At 39.6% G+C, this 20,167-nt stretch overlaps 1 protein-coding gene across 5 annotated transcripts in view; it reads left to right on the top strand.

Annotated features, from left to right (window-relative positions):
• The window catches only part of tbc1d4 (TBC1 domain family, member 4), a 28,805-nt gene extending 11,401 nt beyond the window's left edge, over positions 1-17,404 (top strand). The window contains exons 10-20 of one of the 5 annotated variants that reach the window (XM_058391559.1): positions 1,507-1,712; positions 2,510-2,656; positions 5,844-5,995; positions 6,770-6,976; positions 9,108-9,269; positions 9,405-9,563; positions 10,450-10,694; positions 11,171-11,330; positions 11,501-11,670; positions 12,017-12,193; positions 14,019-17,404. In XM_058391559.1, the coding sequence (XP_058247542.1) occupies positions 1,507-1,712; positions 2,510-2,656; positions 5,844-5,995; positions 6,770-6,976; positions 9,108-9,269; positions 9,405-9,563; positions 10,450-10,694; positions 11,171-11,330; positions 11,501-11,670; positions 12,017-12,193; positions 14,019-14,240 (2,007 nt within the window). In that variant the 3' untranslated portion in view covers positions 14,241-17,404. Of the gene's footprint in view, positions 1-705; positions 1,141-1,506; positions 1,713-2,509; positions 2,657-5,843; positions 5,996-6,769; positions 6,977-9,107; positions 9,270-9,404; positions 9,564-10,449; positions 10,695-11,170; positions 11,331-11,500; positions 11,671-12,016; positions 12,194-14,018 lie in introns of those variants that run through there. The other 4 variants (XM_058391560.1, XM_058391564.1, XM_058391562.1 and 1 more) reach the window with 4 other exon arrangements.
• The last annotated feature ends 2,763 nt before the right edge of the window (positions 17,405-20,167 follow it).

Genomic DNA, 20,167 nt, shown 5'->3' on the forward strand with positions numbered 1-20,167 from the left:
CCATTAGTCAACTAAGAGTACGCACACTCCTACTGAACATATCACAGAGTGTGTGGTTTCCCTGGCTCTTTGTGATTTATTATTTGTTTGCTGAAAAAAAAAGAAAGCTTAACGTTGTGTTATGATGTTTACATTCCCTCTCCCGAGCCAAAAGCTTCATTATGACTCTGTTTCACTTGAATGTGGAATGTGAAGTGTGTGTGAGTATGATGATGGTCCTGCTTACTGTGGTTTGCTGATCTACAAGCTGTTTGTTCCTAGAGAACCATAACATGGCTTGAATTGTGCTATTGCCATGAGGCCCCAACGTCATGCTGAAAACACATATCTTTACTGTCCTATCTCACAGACGTTAGATCTGCTGCTTAACTGTCCTGCCACACATGTGTCCTGCTTAACACTTGAAAGGGTGTAGGGGGGCCAATGATTTATGTACATGCCTCTCAAGGCATGTCCTTTGTTTTGAAGTTTTTGTTACTGAAGCAAGGTTAACACAAAACATGAGAACTGAGCCCATCAGAGAGCCTAATGAACTTATTTTCCAGATGCTGTTATTTATTCATTAGAAGAATATTTTATAATGTTCATAAATATTAAATACACACTGAAGCCTTCCTGTCTGCTATTTAGTTGCTGCTTAAGTGAACTACCCTTTCAGTGGTATCTCTGCTTACGGGTATTACTAAGAAGGCTGGAACTATATTCACTTTGTTTTTCATTCGTCATGTAGATAATCAGTGTTTTCCCCAAATTTAGCCTTGGCACTGGCAGACTGGCTGGGGAATTATGGAAGGGGGAAGGGTTGACTTGACAGAAATAGACCGGTGGAGAGCGTTGTGCAGCCGTTCCTGGTTTCCTGGCCTGGCTGAAAACTGTGTAAAGGGAGAGCACCAGGTTAGGCTCCAGAGTGTAAGGACAGGAAACAGAGCAAGGAAGTGAGCCAGAATGAGCCTTTCCTATAACCAGGGTAGTAAACATGGCCAGATCATGCATGTGTGATGTTTGTAGTCACAGGACATGGGTTATTAGCATACAATAGAGGCAAGAGCATGTGTGCAGTCACTCTGCGTCCAGTTCTGCCACATCAGAGTGGGGTAAAGATCTGGGATACGCACTGAAAGAGCCGAGAGACGTCTCTGGGTGAGTGGTTACCTCGCACGTTGGCGCACCTGGAATTTGGCTTCAGTGTGTTTGTGGGTTGGCTGTAAGGGTGGTGGAGGATTTCTAGAGGATTCATTAGAGGGCGTGTGCATGTTTTTTATTGGAATTTTTTTATATGTGAGTGAATGTGTGCAGGGAATAGTGTATGGCTTATAGTGTTTTAGTGGAGTTATTTTAGGGTTTTTTTGCAGTTAAAATACTGAAGTGCAGTGCTGTGTTTGGTAAAGCTTCAGTTATCTTTAAGTTTCAGGACCTTGGTTCTTTATCTGCCTGCTCTTCAGAACAAACTATGTGCATTTTTATAAACGGGTCACTAAGCAGTCTGTTTAATCTCTGGCCACATAGCAAGACGAGTCTCCCAGTGATTCTCCCCCAGGGACCCCCCCTGCTACCTTGGAAGAGGACCCTGACGCCCCTCTGTTCCGCCGCCGAGCACACACCTTCAGCCACCCTCCCATCAAGAAGAGGATCTCTTTCACAGAGCTGCCGACACAGAACAAGGCTCCTCTGCACAGACAGCAGTCTCTTGCTCCAGAGCTGCTGCAGAGCAGGTAACGCATCACTTCCTGTCTCACATGATCAGCACATGGCTGCGTTTATCTCGAGCCTAGTCAGCACTTGTGGTTATGTTAGAAATATAAATTAACATCTAAGTAGCAGGTCCTCAAAGGCAGGCAGGGCCATAGAATATTCTTGACATTTTGACGCTTTGCTCAATGGTGTCATCTTTTCACATTTTGAAAACGGACCACAACATCAGTGAAAAAAAGGCAGTGAAAGATTTTTTAAGTATTAGTGTATGATGTGTTGATTTAGATCTGTAATGTCTGCAGTGGTGAAAGTTTGAGGACGGATACAGATGTCGGTTTGGTTCTACACAAATGCTGAGGCTTTAAGTTCATTTCCTCGTTGTTAAACGGCGAATTAGCTTGTATAGATAAAAGATCAAACTTTTACTGCCTATAGCATGCATGCTAACATTGTTAATGAAATTTCAGGCATGTTGCTGTGTAATGCTAAAATTTTATACTAATTTATATAATTGATCCAATCACCAGCATAAATGATTCTCTCTATAACTCTTTGAATGCCCTGTTGATTTGAACTAAATCCAACAACTTTAATTGTTTTAATTCTGGAAATGATCAAGAAGCTATTTATCAGTTTGGATATAAAGGTATGTTAACCATTAAAGCCACTTCTTTTCTTTTAGCGAATGTTCACTTGAACAACCTTTAATTGCTCATTTGAGGAATCTGAGCATTTGATGCTTATACCAGTGAGCCATTACTTGTGCCTAACAGTTCTGCCAAAGCAGTGTTCTTGTCTGCCTGTAATCTCTCTTCAGCGCGGTGCGTGTGCCAAGAAAACGCAGTGTCTCTGAAGGCGAGTCCTCCTTCAGCCTTCCCTCCTCCTTCTCCACTTCCACTTTCCTGAAAAGTTTTTACCTGGGTTCCCTCAGCTCACTGGCCTCCCTGCCGGACAGCCCCAAGAGGTGAGAGGGGGTGCTGGCTGTAAACCCCCCAGGGCAGGGCAGTGATGCCATGCAGTAACACTGGGCTGGCAGCAGTGTCTGTCTGACCTTTAACCCCTTGTCAGTCTTCCGCCGTTTTCTCTGAGAGGAATTGCTTTCCTCTCACCCTTTTTCTCTTTCTCCTCATACTGGACTACCTGTCGGCATCTACAGGAACCAGGAAACCCGATAGCGAGAAGCCTCTCTCTTTTAAACCGCATGACGCTTCTCAGTCTGCTGTATAGTGCTCTAAATAAAGTATAACTATAGCACTAACGCCTCAATCCAGCATCATATTACTGGCAGAATTATAAATTGCTACTGCTTTCTACTAATCTAGGCTTCACTGTGTTTCTCAGTATGTGTCCCTATTGATTAAAAGATTTAAAAAGGAGGATTCCTTTTCCAAAACTCGCCGAAATAGTTCACGATGCAACATTTAAAACAGGTTTCATGCTTATTCTATTAAGAGCTTTGTGGTGTGACTGATATCTATGTTTTAGGACTGCTCACTGCACAACTACAGAATCAGGGTGAATACTCTGAAGCAGATTTAAATGTTTTCCTCTGACATCATAGCCCAAAGTGTGTTATTGCATTATCACAGCAATTAGCCATTGATTAAAATTTTTATTAACAAACAAAAGCATCATACTTTTAAACATTAACCAATTATACTTCCTTTTTAAGTTTCTGTAATCACTTGTAGTAGTTATCAACACTTGTTCCCTGAGCAGCTTCCTTTTACTGTCTCTATTGACATTTATAAGACACACACACACACACACACACACACACACACACACACAGCCTGCTATTTGACTGAGAAACCAGCACACTTCAGTGAATGAATGAGCTATTACTACATTACTATAGAAACAAGAATGTATTAGAAAGCGGACTATGTTCTTCGTCCATGTATATTAGGACGTTTATCAGTATATCATTGTTACATGTAGGAGGAAAATACAGGATGATGATAATGCCAGACCCAGAGTGTTTTTTTACTCACTGTAATTTAATCAGACAGAAAAGTTCATTGTTCATTGTCCTGAAGAAATCTTGAAGTCTTTATCTTAATGGGTCAGCGTTACCTCTGACTGTGAAGCATTGACACTGGAGACTCCTTCCAAAAATGCTGAATAAAGGTCTTTTCCCTGAAACAACAAAACATGTCAACAATTCCACATGTTTTAGAAATCATTTTACATACAGCATTCCCCATACAAGTCCCTGTGTAAGTCATTACATAGCAGAATGAGTGCATTCATATAAACCTGTGATTTGCCTTGCAGCCGGGACTGCAGTCAAAGCCATGCTGTTATTAATAGAAACTTAATCACTCTGTTCTGCACAATCCGAGAGTTCACTGATGAGTTCAGTAATGAAGTCATTATACAATAGAGAATACAAATAAGACATTAATAATAAGAGGTTTAATGTGTTCATGTAATGGGCAAACACTTCCACGTGTAGTTATCTTGCAAGCTTCTAGGCTTGAAGGAACCTTTTCTCATGTTTGAACAGAATACAGACAGTATGTCTAAAACTACAATTACAAATAATAACCTTATTTAAGCTACAGAATCTTAACTGCCATGTTTGACTAAGGATTTCTGATTCACTGAACAAAATGGCTTCTTGAAATGAATTATTTTACAGTGTTTGTTCTCTTCTGTCTGACAGTTTAAGTAAGTGGAACAAAGTGAGAGAAAAGCCAGGGAACTGTTAGAACTTACTTAAAAAAATATTACCCCATACCTGAAAACAGTTTATTTTGCTTAAAGCTCTATTTGCTTTTTGAAGAAACAACTATTGTGAAATTTATATGTAGGTGAAGAACACTCGGTTGGTGGTATCTCTCATATTTCTGTCTCAGGTTAGACTTGGAATTGACATCCCATTTTCTTCAGTTCACTATTTGCTTTTTTAAAGGAAACTCTAAAGGGAACACCTGCCCTTCCATGCAGTGATCCAATCAGTCAGTAACATGGCAGCTGTACAGTCCAGATGCAGGTCAAGCACTTCAGTTAATGTTCACATCAAAGAATCAGAATGAAGGATGTTTGTGACATCAGAGACATAGTTGTTGGCATTTGGAATATTTCAGAAACTTGCCTCACACAGAGTGAAACCTGGTGTGATCTTTAACCTCAGTGTTTGGTGCAATTTGAGATTCTTTTCTGCTCCACCAAGCTAGTGGTAGTGGTTTTTTGAGTTGCCGTATCCTTCCTGTCAGGTTAAACCAGTCTGGCTGTTCTCCTGTAATCTCTTATCAACGAGGCATGTCACAGATTTGCTGCTGATTTGAAGGTTTTTGTTTTTTGCACCATTCTGTGTAAACTCTTCAGTCACCGAGATCATGCTCTGATGTTTGATGTGAGCAATAACCGAAGCTCTTTACCTGTATCTCTATGATTGCTTAAATGTGCATGCTTAAAGGTGTTCCTATTAAAGTGTCCAGGGAGTGTATATATTTAGGACGATGGAAAAGACCTAAGGATGTCTTATGCCTGTATGGTTGATGTCTTCAATGTTGCCTTAACTGTTTTGAATGTGCTTGTGTGCTTTGAATGTGTCCTTACATGTTAATTCTTTACGTTATAGGCAACCTGTTGGCTTTTTTTCTAGTCACTCACATATGAAGCATTTTAATAAAATGTTACTCTTTTTCTGATAATTGCATAACTAATAACTTATTACCGTTTTTATGCTTTTGTGTGTTGCATGTTTTTAAACCATGACATTACATTCTAATATGAAATATTTTGCTAATACATTTTGGAGAGCGAGAGACTGCTTCTCTCCAGAATTCCCATAATGCATGACTTTTGGTTGCATGCTTGCTGTTAACATTACGTTACATTTTTCTACTAAGATATATACACAGTCTAATTCTTGTCTGCTGTAAAAATGAGGGAAAAGCAATTTGTGTTTTAATGAATATTCCAAATTAAAATTGGTTTCTCACTTTGAACTAGAATGATAAAGAAAATGGATTATATTCATAGATTCATTTCAAAATGAAATATTTGGAAAGTGTAACAAAGTGTAAAATGCTTTTTCTTCATCATATCATTGTCCAGTATTCTATACAAGATTTCCATTAGTTCATGTGTACTCACTTTGTGTGTGTGTGTGTGTGTGTGTGTGTGTGTGTGTGTGGTAGTAGTAATGGAGAGGACAGAAACAGGAGGCTGTCCGGCTGCAGCACTGACTCACTGACTGCAGTGACTGCACGCAGAGTGTCTTGGCGTCAGAAGATTTTCCTGAGGGTGGCTTCACCCATGAACAAAGCCTCAGCCTCTATGCACAAGGCTGGTGTGTAAACATACACAAACGTGTATACAGACACAACATTTCTCCCAAACGTATTGTTAACAGCCAACACAAGCTGCTAACATTGCTTTGTTGTTACCTAGTTGAATTTTTACTTTTATATAATTGCTTACCTTAAAGGTGTATCAAAGCAGTGTATCAGCTTAGTCACTCCTTACACCCCCTCAAGGACAGGAATGTAGCCACACTGGATTATTAGACCAGTCCTAAAGCTATACTTTTATATATTTAATGTACCAATTTATATTGAACCCATTTGCATTGTCTGGAAAGTGTTCATGGCCCAAAATTTCAACACAGTACTCGGTACTTCAAACAGAATTTAAAAAAATATAATTTACTTCAAAATGCTTACTTGTGGGTTGCTGAATTCTGTCAATAAACAGTTGCACTGATTAGACAGACATAGAAGAATATTATGTGCTTTTCTTGTAACTTTCCAACACTGGGGCAATGTGTTTAAGACTAATTAGACTTGTCTGAAGATTCTGTTGTATTTGTGCACCACCAGATCCACCCAATTATCCACAAACTCTTTGCCTCAAAAAAGAAGTCCAGTAGCAAAAATGCAGCTGTATAGACTTCATAATAACTTTGATGAAAAACTTTAGAAAAATGCTTTGCATAAACACTGCCCCAACAACACTTCTTTCCTTTGTAAGGGGAAGTACATAGTACATGCCCTTACACTACAGATACTATAGATAGATTTATCTAAAATATACAGCGTGTGTGTCACGGTTGTTTTTTTCGTAGATATGGATGGCAGTGAGCTGCTGCCGCTTTCTCCACGTGCCTTACAACAGGAGCAGGACCCCCTATCCGGGTTGCTGTCCCCCACCCAAAGCCTGAGAGGAGAGAACGGACGGCGCACCACTGCTGATTATAGAGCTCTGTGGAAAAAGGCCATCCACCAACAGATTCTCCTTATCCGCATGGAGAAGGAGAACCAGCGCTTGGAGGGTTAGTGTTACATGGCCACATCTGCATAAATGCATAAACGCCTGAACCTGCCTGAGGACACCCTTTACCCTTATATTTATATATATATTTATATATATATATATATATATACACAAACACAAACACACACACACACACACTGAACAAAATTATAAACGCAACACTTTTGTTTTTGCCCCATTTTTCATGAGCTGAACTCAAAGATCTAAGACCTTTTCTATGTACACAAAAGGCCTATTTCTCTCAAATATTGTTCACAAATCTGTCTAAATCTGTGTTAGTGAGCACTTCTCCTTTGCCGAGATAATCCATCCACCTCACAGGTGTGGCATATCAGCATGCTGATTAGACAGCAGGATTATTGCACAGGTGTGCCTTAGGCTGGCCACAATAAAAGGCCACTCTAAAATGTGCAGTTTTATCACACAGCACAATGCCACAGATGTCGCAAGTTTTGAGGGAGCGTGCAATTGGCATGATGACTGCAGGAATGTCCACCAGAGCTGTTGCCCATGAATTGAATGTTCATTTCTCTACCATAAGCCATCTCCAAAGGCGTTTCAGAGAATTTGGCAGTACATCCAACCGACCTCACAACTGCAGACCACGTGTAACCACACCAGCCCAGGACCAGATCTTTGAGTTCAGCTCATGAAAAATGGGGGCAAAAACAAGTGTTGCGTTTATAATTTTGTTCCGTGTCTGTGTGTATGATATATATATATATATATATATATATATATATATATATATATATATATATATATATATATATATATATATATATATATATATATATATATATATATAGGAGTGTGAGAGGAGTGTGTGTTTAGTGAGAGGAGTGTGTGTTATATATATATATGTGTGTGTGTGTGTATATAGGTCATAGGCATATGTATAGGCATATGCACTGAAAACATACACTGTACTTACCTGTTTGTCATTGTTTCCTGTCACACACACATGATTACATCATCTACATGTTTATTTGTGGCTTGGCATATATGCTGTTATCACTACAGTGTCTGTTTTTCCTCATGGGGTGCAACATAACAGGGGCCCATTTACTTTCAGTAAGTTATCTGGCTTTCTCCTGTTGGCATGAATGCTGTTGCATCTGTTTGAGATTCTGCCACAAAGATATATTTAGCCTGGAAAGCTTGGGTTAAGTTTACATATCTCTAGGAAAGCATTCTCATTGACCTCTCCCCTGCATCATACAGTTTGCATAGAGACTTTGCATAGAAGAGGATTTAATATGTTACCTTTAAAAGCATTCTGACAGCCATGGATAATGTGTTGCAGACTAAATCTTTTTTTAGGTATGACTTCTGAAAAATAATCTGTCTCATTTGTAAAATATTGCCCTCTACTGGCTACAAAAGGCCACAGTTATATTTCTCCTCAAGTGACAGTCACACTGTCTTTCATTCCCCTCTCCTCTATGCTTCACATCATGCGTTTATGTGTCTGAGTCGCCTATGTCGAGGACAGCAGAAACTGAAAAATGCTTGTTTTGAGTAGAAGGTAAGAAAGAGAGGAAAGGCTTGGCTATGTATGAACAGTCTGCAGCTGCTTTAACGAGTGGCATGCCAACATATTCACTCACAAACAGACAAGAAAGATTGTAGTGCATCCTAAGCAGATTGACTAACTGCAAGAATTGAATGTGAGTTAACCAAATAGAAGAGTGCTTTTTAGTCATTTGCTTGTCTTATCCTTATTGTCTTGTTGGGCAGTTTGAATTTTTTATGTAGAAGCTTACTGCATTTTTAATTGCATTGCCTGTTGTAGATGCTGGTAGAGCTGCTGTAGCTGAATAAAGTGCTATTTTTCTCTTGCTAATGTTAGAAGTAGACATGCTTATGCCAGAGCAAGAGTACAAGGGGTTCATGAAATTGCTGTGGCATCTGTAACTTCTCTGTCCTTACAGGGATAGTAGATAACATGCTTACTGATGACCGCATACCCGTTTTTTCTTTAGCTCTGGTCTTAATGATCTAATCTGAGTGGCTTTTTTACACTACTCTTTTTCTAAGTGTAGTTTTTTTCACTTCACTGTGAAATTCGGCTGAGAGTTTGTGTGTGTATGTGTGTGCGTATGTATGCGTGTGCGCATTGTATTTAGCCAGCCGAGATGAACTACACATCCGCAAGATGAAGCTGGACTACCAGGAGGTGGGTGAGTGTCCTACAGAGGTGCAGTCTCTGTGGGAGAAAAAGCTGAACGTGCCTTGCAGGACCAAAGTTCAGTGGGACAAAGATGAGATCCACACTGCTATTTGTCAGGGTAACTACAGCATTCCCCCTGCTTACATTCTAATACATCATAATATCACTATCACCATTAGGTTTGTTACTGATTTCATTCAAGAGAAATACGTTTGTTAATAATGAATAATCTTCTGTGTGTTTGTGTGTAAAGGTGTCCCAAAGAGTCGGCGAGGTGAGGTGTGGCTGCTCCTCTCTCAGCAATACCGCCTGCGCCATCGTCTACCTCAGCGGCAGCAGCCTCCTGATACACCCTACCATGATCTGCTCAAGCAGCTCACCACACAGCAGCATGCCATCCTGGTGGACTTGGGTACTGTACATGCCTTGTGACCCCTGACCGATACTTTAATCTTACTGATTCCACTTAATGCAGTTAAATCTGTTAAAATGAATGAAAAATATAATTCTAAAAGTGAAACACTTACTGTACTGTGGAAAATATTGGTCACTCGATACATATAAAAGTTAGTGTAAATTGGAGGCAAAGAAAATTATCACATAAGAACTCACATGTACTTTTACTACAGCTAATGACACATTTGCTTCTTTTTTTTGCATTGGATCTGAGGCTAATATAGCAAGTAAGTGAAGCTTGTAGTATAAATCATCATACATTTGTCTCAGAACAGGTGTTCTGAGTTATTCAGTATCTCAGTTGAGTTATTCAGTATCTCGGAGAGACTTGTTTATATGGTTTCTGACACTGCATTACACACCTCTACATAAAAATGGTCATAATTATTTTACTAAAGCAATTGTTTTCTAAAAATACTCAATTTTTTTATTTGAATTCCATTTTATGACACGGAATTTGTTCAAATATAACTTTAATCAATGTATATTGCATTGGATTTAGACATGCAGTTGTACTGATAAGCTACTGGTAGTTTTTCTCACTTCATAGCTATGTTAGTCAAGAATAATAAGTCAGTAATAATAATAACAACAACAGCAAAGAGGCAAGTCATTTCAGTACACATCAGTACTGTATCTGGGGTAAAGGTGAAAATAGTTTCTTCAGTGTTTGCCAAATTACTTCTCTAAAATGGCATGAGTAATGACAATTGCAAGGCTGTAATGTGCACACTTTCCCTAAGATGGAACATGAATATAGGTTTCTCTGTTTAATAAATCCCCCCAAAATATCTGGCTTATCTATTGAGTCTTTGACATGGTTATTGTCCTCTGTCCTGCAGGTCGCACATTCCCCACACACCAGTACTTCAGTGCACAGCTGGGCGCAGGCCAGCTCTCTCTCTATAACCTGCTGAAGGCCTACTCTCTACTGGACACGGAGGTGGGCTACTGCCAGGGCATCAGCTTTGTGGCTGGAGTGCTGCTGCTGCACATGAGCGAGGAGCAGGCCTTCGACACTCTTAAGTTTCTAATGTATGATCTGGGGCTCCGGCGCCAGTATCGACCTGACATGATCTCCCTACAGGTGAGCGCATTGAGCCTTCTTTAGTCTTTAATGCCACACCTTGTTTTACTTTTTTAGTTCCTAGTGTGTTTGCCATGTGCGTGAGGAATGCTGCAGGACAGGGTTTTTTTTGTAGACTAGATTGGAAACAACAGCACAGCAGATGAGTTACTGATTGACCTCAGTGGAACCACAGATCTATAAAATGCAGAAATAATATAAGCACTGTGACAAGTCCTATATTTTGATGATGTGATAAAGTAAATAGCATTCAATGTGTTCTATATAAATTTGTCTATTTGTGTAATCCATTAATCCCAATCTCCTTGTCAGCGGTGTCTTTCAAACGTTCAACCCCACCTCCAAACCTGCTTTCTAGTTATTCATCATCAGCTGTGCTAATGTTTAATCCTTCAACCTAGAGAAAGATTCAGCAGCCACTACCAGCTCTTAGAACTCTCTTCCTGATCAGAGTTCACCTTACTGTGTCCGTGTAGATTCAGATGTACCAGTTGTCCCGGCTGCTGCATGACTATCACCGTGGTCTGTATTCACACCTGGAGGAACACGAGATCAGCCCCAGCTTGTATGCTGCACCGTGGTTCCTTACACTCTTTGCCTCTCAGTTCCCACTTGGCTTCGTCTCCCGCATTTTCGGTATGAGTCCATTCTGCTGTGTTTGGTGCTTTTTTGTGCCAAATTTTAGACCACCAGGCAGAGTTGTGGAGATTAGGGTGCTAGTTCTGTTTACAGTCACTTACCTATGTTCTGTCTGCACATTTGGAATGTGAACGTATGTATGAATGTGTGTACATTGTGTTTGGCAGACCTACTATTTGTCCAGGGCACAGAAGTGATTTTTAAAGTGGCCCTATGTTTGCTGAGCAGCCATGAAGGAGAGATACTGGAGTGTGACAGTTTTGAGAGCATCGTAGACTACCTTAAGACCACCATACCCGCCCTCACCCAGAACCAGATGGAAGAGACAATCAGCAAGGTAAAAAGAGAAATCACGTTTCTGTGTTTTTTAGTGAGAGAGTAAGTCAGAAAGCCACACCCTGTCTACATGCAGTTTAGTCACAAAGGCAATACAATATCATGTGACTGTTTGCAGAACAAATAGAGAACTACACAGGACATTTAACAGTTATTCACTGGCATTTCCTATTTTTTACTGCCCGTGTTATGTTAGTCACGCCTGAGCTGATAACAGGAACCAACCATAATTCTCTATCATGATTTAGCTTACTTTTACAGCAGATGAGGATTAGTTTGTCTTCAACACCTTTTGAATTTCCATGTATTAGTTCTGTTAGGTTGTTGTAAGTGCTGTTTTTCAACAGGCTATTGAGATGGACATCTCCAAGCAACTACATGCCTATGAAGTGGAGTACCATGTCTTACAAGATGAGATGGTGGATGCCGCTCCACCTTCTGAGGAATCAGACAGGCTGGACAAACTGGAGAAGATCAATGCCCAACTCAAGAAGCAAAATATGGATCTGCTAGAGAAACTGCAGGTGTGGCTTTGTTTTTTTTGTGTGTGTATTTAGAATTTTTTTTTATTATTAGGATTTTTAGAATTTTATATTGTAATATTTTTTGAGACATTCACTCACCATCCATTCTATTAGGAACATCTGTACACCTGCTCATTTATGCAGTTATCTAATCAATCATGTTGCAGCAGCACAAATCATAAAATTAAAGTCATGCAGACACAGATCAAGAACTTCAATTAATCTTCAGATCAAACATCAGAATATTTAAAAAAATCTTGGCATCTGGGATTTTCGGGGATTTCTGGGATTTCCACACAAAACTGCCTCTAGAGTTTACACAGAACAAACAAAAAGCATCCTGAGATTGGAGAGTCGGGAGGCTGAAACATCCTGTTTATAAAAAGATCAGAGGAGAATGACCAGACTTGTCTGAGCTCACTGGAAGTCTACTGTATATTATCACTCTTTAGAACTGAGCAGAAAAGCATCTTATCATGCACAACACCTCAAACCTTGAGGTGGATTAGCTACAATAGCAGAAGACCATGTCAGATTCCATTCTTGTCAAGCCAAGAACATCAATCTGAGAATTTCATGGGCAAATATTCACCCAGTCTGGACAGTTGAAGACTAGAAAAAGACCTGGTGAGACCTTTTCCTCATTTTTTAATGTCCAGTTAGGGTGAGTCTGTGCCCATGATGTCCTCAGATTCCAGTTCTTGACTGACAGGAGCCTGGATCCTGATGTAGTCTTCTACTGATGTACCTCATCCACCGCACGTTTGGAGGTGTTGTGCATGCTGAGATGCTTTTCTGCTTACCACAGTTATAAAGAGTGATTAGTTGAGTTACTGTAGATTTCTTGGCAGCTTCAACCAATCTGTCTGTTTTCCTTTTGATGTTTTCTATCAACAAACTCTAGAGACTGTTGTGTGAAAATTCCCCCAAAATCAGCAGTTTCTAAAATACTCAAACAAGCCCATCTGGAGACCCCCCCCCCTTCTAATGTTTAATATTTTATTCTCTGAAGCCCTTGATCTATCTGCATGATTTCACACGTTGTGCTGCTTCCACATGATTAGATAACTGCGTGAATATACAGGTGTTCCTAATAAAATGGACAGTGAGTAGCTTTTATCGTGCAATAAACCAGGAATAAATAAAAAATAGATCAAAAAGGGAAGTGTAAGTACACTGGCGTAAATCAGAGTCAGTGGTTGATAAATGCCAATAGGTGGCAGCATAGTATTATTTCTTACTGAGTCCTGAAACGACAATATGAAGTAATACAACTCCTAACATCTGTGCCAAAGCATCTGCCAAAGACTCTCCTCTGGAACTAGACTTTTGAGAACACTTGCAGATATATGTTCACTCACAGATAGAGTAGTCTATTTTTGTTTCATTGTCGTGGCCAAGCTTAAAGTAGCACCTGGAGATTTCTAAACTTTGTGCACTGCTTGGATTCCGTGCTATGGCCGTGAATTTCAAGGAACCAAAAGACCGCTACTGGTGGGAATTTGTAATAGAATGTAATAGTAATGATCACATTTGTATTAAAAGTAATAGGATTTGTAATAGATTGTAATAGAACTACCAGTGTCCATTAGCAGAATGGGGCTTGATTTATATCTTATAAAAGAAGAGCTGACAGATAATCTCAGTACCGGTAATCATTCTTCACCCAGACATCATCTATCTTGATATTTCATGCTGTCCTCCCTGTGGTTGCTAATGGCCACCAGGAAAGTCTCTCACATTGTCCTTTTGATGGATATGGTGATAATGTACATTGAGGCATACAGTACAGTACCTAATATCTGTGTGTGTGTGTGTGTGGCAGGCAGCACGGGTGAAAATCCAGAGTCTAGAGAACAATGTAGAGAGCTTCCTGGCACGTGAGAGCCAGATGAAACACATGATCCGCTCGCTGGAGCAGGAGAAGGCCAACTACCAGAAGACCATAGAGCGCATGCGCAGCAATCTCCCTGCAGATGCAGCTGACGTGGAGATGACCCAGCTGAAGATGAGCAGCAACAGCAAAACCAAAGCAGCCAACAAATAACTCTGTGTTAGCAAGCGTGTCCCTCCTGAACATATAGAACAACAGATTACAACCAGGCGTGGTGGAGTACTGGGGGGTTGTGAAACTTTTCCCATGGTAGTTCAACATACCATAGCTGGCGAACTTTAGGCACATGTCAAACTGATTCTGTGGAGGCGGTGTAACAAACGTTTAGCTTTCTGCAAAATACATAATTTCTGGTAGGATCCACTTTATCTGCTCAGACAAAAAAGTGCCCCAAAAGACCTGTCAGCCTCGCTTTACTCCACTGTACTAAATTCACTTCAGGTTTAGGGATCATGGCTGCTGCATAGAACAGAAACTATACTTCAGTATCAGCTGTGTTGAAAACACTTGAAAACAAGATGAATGTAGCTTTTTTTCCCCCTCAAAGTGCAGCATGACTCATGGCTGTGTAAGGAAGGATCACTGCCTTGATGTCAGCGTACGCTGTGAGAATGGCAGGCAGTGTGACTTTGAGCTCGCCGGAGAACTTTTCCTGAAGGAACACAACAAAAGCGGCAGTGACGTTATCGAGCGGCAAAAACCAAAATATTTAGCTTATCAGATCGACACTCTTGCTCAAAGAGCTTAACCCAAAGTTCAAGCAGGAAATGAAACTCTCTCTCTCTGAATTTCCTCTGACTTTGCAGCACCATCCAAATTTAACCTACTCTCCAAACTCCTACACCTCTCTGGCACTTCATCAGTTACTGAATGTGCTTCAAGGCAAATCAGGCTTGCTGAAGACAGGAAGAGCCTACCACACTGTCTACCACAATGCTGCAACGTACGGTCATGAGTTATGCAAGCTACACAGCAAAATGTTTGTTTGCACAGGGCATTTAATGTCTAAAAGTATCCCATGCAGGTGTACAAATTCTTCGGGGCTATGAAAATTCTGAAAAAAAGAAAAACAACCCCCTGAAAAACCTGTAACCCACCAGTAACCTTTTTTATTTTCTCCAAACAACCATTATGTTGCTATATACAGCAAACTAATTTGTGAAAAGGTATCTGGAATCTGAGCAAACATCACCTGAAGCATCACCTGTACCTATGGGATGCTTTTCCACTCCGGTGCTCTCCTCTTGAACAGTTTCTTGAAAGCCTTCCATGAGACATAGCTTATTAATGAAGCGTTTCTGAATGTATTATGTATCACACATTTGTAATGAACTGCAATAACTGTTGCAGCTATGCAAAATATGCACCTGATTAGAAAAAAAAAAATCTCTTTCTTCTATTAAAGAAGTGAATCAGTATGGGGTCTGTCACAGGAAAGGATCCTCTACCAGTAAAGAGCTGCTATTTCACATAGTATGAATCAAGCAAATACATGTAAAGCTTCTCATTCCCTATGCCTCAAAGAATGGGTAGCTTTAAGTAGTGTTCCATGATTAAAATTTCATACCGTTTTAACAGTAATGAATATTATGTCTGTTAAATCTCAAGAGTGTTGCATTGATTCAGATGCTGGAATTTGAGCTGGTAAATTTCTGCAGTTGCTGGCTGAAGCAGTGGGCAGGTTTTTTTTTTTTAATGCGCTTTACTGGACCTGTGATTTGCAGAGAACCTGTGCAAGTAAACAAACGGGGAAAAAAAAAAAGATACATGTAACTGTTCACTTTAGCTCTTGATATGAACATGCTAATACAGACTCACAGTCATCTATTCTCAGAACAATACGCAGAAGCGAACCAGGCTGTGTGCCAGATACTACGCTCTACTTTTTTTGAAAACTTTTTTTTCCCCCTTCTGGTCATCTCTCAAAGGGTGACTTACTCCTACTCTTGTTTCCAGAAAGCTGCAGTTCTGCAGGGGGTTTACTGATGATTTGCTGTTCTGATAGCAGTTTTGTTTTATTTGCTTTCCTGTCTTGATCGTGTCATTTATCAATGCGTAACTGTTTTAGGCTTTCGAAGCGCTCAGGATCTTCTCATCTTGCAATTTCTTTCTTTCTTTTTTTTCTTTTCTTTTTAAACTTCATATCTTCAACGTTTTTTGGCTGATCTTAAAGTGGCGTGCTAGGCTAACAGTGACATTTTGACAGTGTTTCATTTCTACGTCATATACAGACAGACACTGTAGGTGTTAAGTGGGTTATATTGGTCTGATAATTGTGTGCGGCTAAAGGCCAAAAAGCAGCTCGGATTTATTGTTTGGAGGCTTGGAACAAAAAATTGCTTCTTATGCTGGTGTGACATTGGCTCCATGTGTATATATGCACTCAGGTCAGTTTGTAAAATCTGCTTTACCGTGGCCATAAAACATGCAGCAAGAAAGATAATCAGCATTTAAAGAAATTGGAGAAAACTTATTCCAGCATAAAAGCATCTTTGTTACTGCGACTCATTTTGTACTCAGAAGTGTCTCGACCTATTCATGTTTTTTTTTAAATGAAGCACATTTTCCAAAATGTTAATTGTCCATTAATCAAAGTTTTAACTCTCAGCACTGAACCTACAGTAAACATGAGAAGTGCTTGCATTCGACACAGCAAAACAACGCCATTTTGGGTGGGGTACACAACTGCTGTTGGTTTATTGCCAGTTCACACATTTCTGCACTTAAGACGTGGAATATGCAAAATTCTAAGGCACTTGAAGTGTGAATGCAGGAAAAATCTCATGTTAAAAAGATCACAAGGTGCACATGAGACAGCTTCTGTTTTCTGTTGTTTTTTAAAGAAGATGCCAGAATGCAATCTTTTGTCCTTCATTAAACTTGACACCAGGTTACTTTTTGAATATTTTTCCATTATGTCCATGCTTGGAGGTTGCAGTGCTGTCTGCACTGTTTAATGATTGTTGCTCTGTAAATACAATTGAATAATGAAAAAAAAATTTGGACTCTGTGGTCCACATGGTTGTATGTTAATCAAGAGCCCATGCCTTATTAAAACATTCTTCACTGGCTTTTTATACACCGAGTTTTTGACTCTTTGATATTGAATCTGAGGACACAATGTTGGCTATTTTTTTTTCTTTCAAAAGTGCATATTTTCTAGAAAGAATGGGAAATCATTTGCACATGGGAGGAATAGTAGTGCATTGATATACACATTGTTAAAGAGATTGCTCAGGGTGATGAAAGGCTGTCCCAATATGCTGCCACTCTATTGCAGTACTGGTGCAAATATTCAATAAACAGAATGGAAATCAGTTGAAACTGTGTTATTAACAGTGAATACGTCACCTCAGATTCAGAGTAACTTCAGCTCTGAAATAGACTGGACATTGGAACAGCCAAAACCGGCTCTGCACTTTGTCTCCAGACAGGACAAGATTTTTTTTTTTTTTGCAAAACCTGAATACTTTAAGCTGCAGTGATTAAGCTTTGCTTGCAAGGATTGAGTGCACCTGCTGTTCCTTTTTTGTAAAAAAACTATACATTTTTAAACAGAGCCTGAGGATGTTATTACATGTCAAAGGATGTTAATGTTTTTCTATCAAAATTCTTTATTTCAGTGGCATGTAACATGAACCGAGCTGTTTATTCCACCATGGAGCCTAAAAAACATCATGAAATCATAATAATTATGATTGGAAAAACATGGGCTGCTGTTTTGTTTTTCAGATTTTCACTGAACTGAATTGTCCTGAATGGGTTTTAAAAATTCAGACTAAAATGCTCAGGGACATTGCAAAAAAAAAAAAAAAAAATAATTCAGCCACTCGATTTTTTCAGTCCTTTGGAGGCACTGTTTTCCCCTGACAGCCAACAACAGCACAAAGTTGAACTTGTTTAATTATCTGCAAACTTTCAGCTGTACATATTTGAAATTCCATTGAAAAACTAATGACCTCTTTTAAGTGACCAGTTATTCTAAAAAATATTTATTACACAAATGTAAGCCAATGTTTCATTGTGATTGGCTCATCCTTCTTGATATTGTTATTGCACCTAGTGGTGAAACATGGGAACTGCAAAAAGCACTAATAGAGGCCTATTGGGGCAGGAATCACACTGCCCCAATCTTGGGGGAGGAGCAAAGGACAGGACAGTTAATGACCTGAATGTCAGTTAATGTTGCTAGGCTGGGCTAGTTTAAAAGTATTCCACAGTTTTATATCAAATCATCATAAAATCTAATACATTATTATAAAAAGGAAAATTGTCTATTATGTATGTTTTTCTATTGAAAGGAAGGAAAGGGGGATTATTGGAGTGGATAATGTATGTAAGCATCTGAAATACCCTGTGAAATTTTCCAGTGACCAAAGTTTTGGGTCTTTTATGTTTGTGGGTTTGTCAGATGCAGGAACCTGTCAGTACATATTAATGATATTACTTCAGACATTGTTGAACAAAGGTACACCCAACACTCTAAAAATTAACTAAAGTATTCTCTAGTGTTTTATAACTCCTGTTACATAAGCAGAATTTGAGGTTTTTCATTACTAGTATTTTCCTGTGCCAACAAAACCCAGTGTCACAATCTGCTGGTGGTCAATTCACCTACAGAAAGCAGAGCCATGTGAGTGATTAGCCCAGCCCTGAAATATCAAGACCTTGTACTGCTCAGCCCTTTATAGTCTGCTTTTCTACATCAGAGCTCTTCTTATGGGGAGTAAGAATTTTTCAAAATGGCGCTTATGGGCCAGCATCCTAACGAATATCCTACTCCAAACAAAAGGTCACATTCCATGCATATTCCTGAGCGACGGCGCTCCCTGCAGAGGGGAAATGGCTGGACGGATGCTGCAAGGCAGCAAAGGATTACCGTACACAGCACTTCCTCTACACAGCCTTATCACTGCTGTTTATTTGGTACCATGTCTGCACTCCCTACCATAAAGATATACAGCACAGGGGCTGGTGTCAAAGGCCAACTGAGTGCTTGGGAACACACAGTCTTGTGAGAAATGAGATTTCATTACAAAGACACTTTTTAAAGGAAGGAAATAGCATTACCTCAAATTATACATGGCTGATTGCATAACAGCAGACACCTGTGCTTTTGATTTAGATTAGAGTTTTCTGTTGTTCCTGTTTATAAGGAACCTTCAGGGTGACTCATGTTATTGTTCTCTGCGATCTTCAGTAGGAATGGTGCAGAAACGTGTATAGTTAACTCCCATTTTACACAAGATCTATTATTTGTGTTTTTGTTTACACCTTTACCCCTGTGATTCCCAATCCCAGGTGTTGTCTTGGGCCAAGTTTCTCCTAGCGTTAAGTCTATGTCTGAGGGCAGAGCCAGATCAAGGTCATGGTTGTAAGAGTAGAGTTTGAAACTAGCAGCCTGTGTTGGGGAGGCTGTTTGGTGTCTGAGGAGGAGAGAGAGAAGTTCTCCTCCTGCCTTATAAGGTAATTCACACTGCATGACTTGTGGCAGAGTAGACTGGTATCTAATGCAGCAAGCAAGAATGGTGGGGTGGGGGGGAATGACACCCTCAGCAGCACACTAAAGTGGTGTCTAGAAGATGAAGTATAGTGTTGTGAGAGCTAAACAAAACTTTCATGAGTATAAAGGCCTGATTCTAATATTCAGATTCAATTCAATTCAATTTATTTTGTATAGTGCTTTTAACAAAGAGCATTGCCTCAAAGCAGCTTTACATGAGAAACAACATAAGAAAACAGCAAACATATAAACAGACAAACAGACAAACAGTCCTAGATGTTATCCCAAGTGAGCAAGCCTGAGGTGACTGAGGCGACTGTGGCAAGGAAAAATAAGTTTCCTTGCCACAGTAAGGAAAGATAACTTTGAAAAAGCATGAGCTTTTCTATTTGGAAAGAAGAACTCTGCATCTAGAAAACAACTGCTCTTTTTATGGGCCTTAAAATATAAGAATCAAACACTGTACAGTATAGCAAGAAAGTTTTTTCAGTGGTTCTTGAGATAAACACCTTTAATGGCTTGTGTATCAATATATAGGATCAATTTTGAGAAAAGTTTCTAATTTTTATTTTTTATT

This window comes from Hemibagrus wyckioides, linkage group LG06, assembly GCF_019097595.1.
Source record: "Hemibagrus wyckioides isolate EC202008001 linkage group LG06, SWU_Hwy_1.0, whole genome shotgun sequence".
Taxonomy (NCBI): domain Eukaryota; kingdom Metazoa; phylum Chordata; class Actinopteri; order Siluriformes; family Bagridae; genus Hemibagrus; species Hemibagrus wyckioides.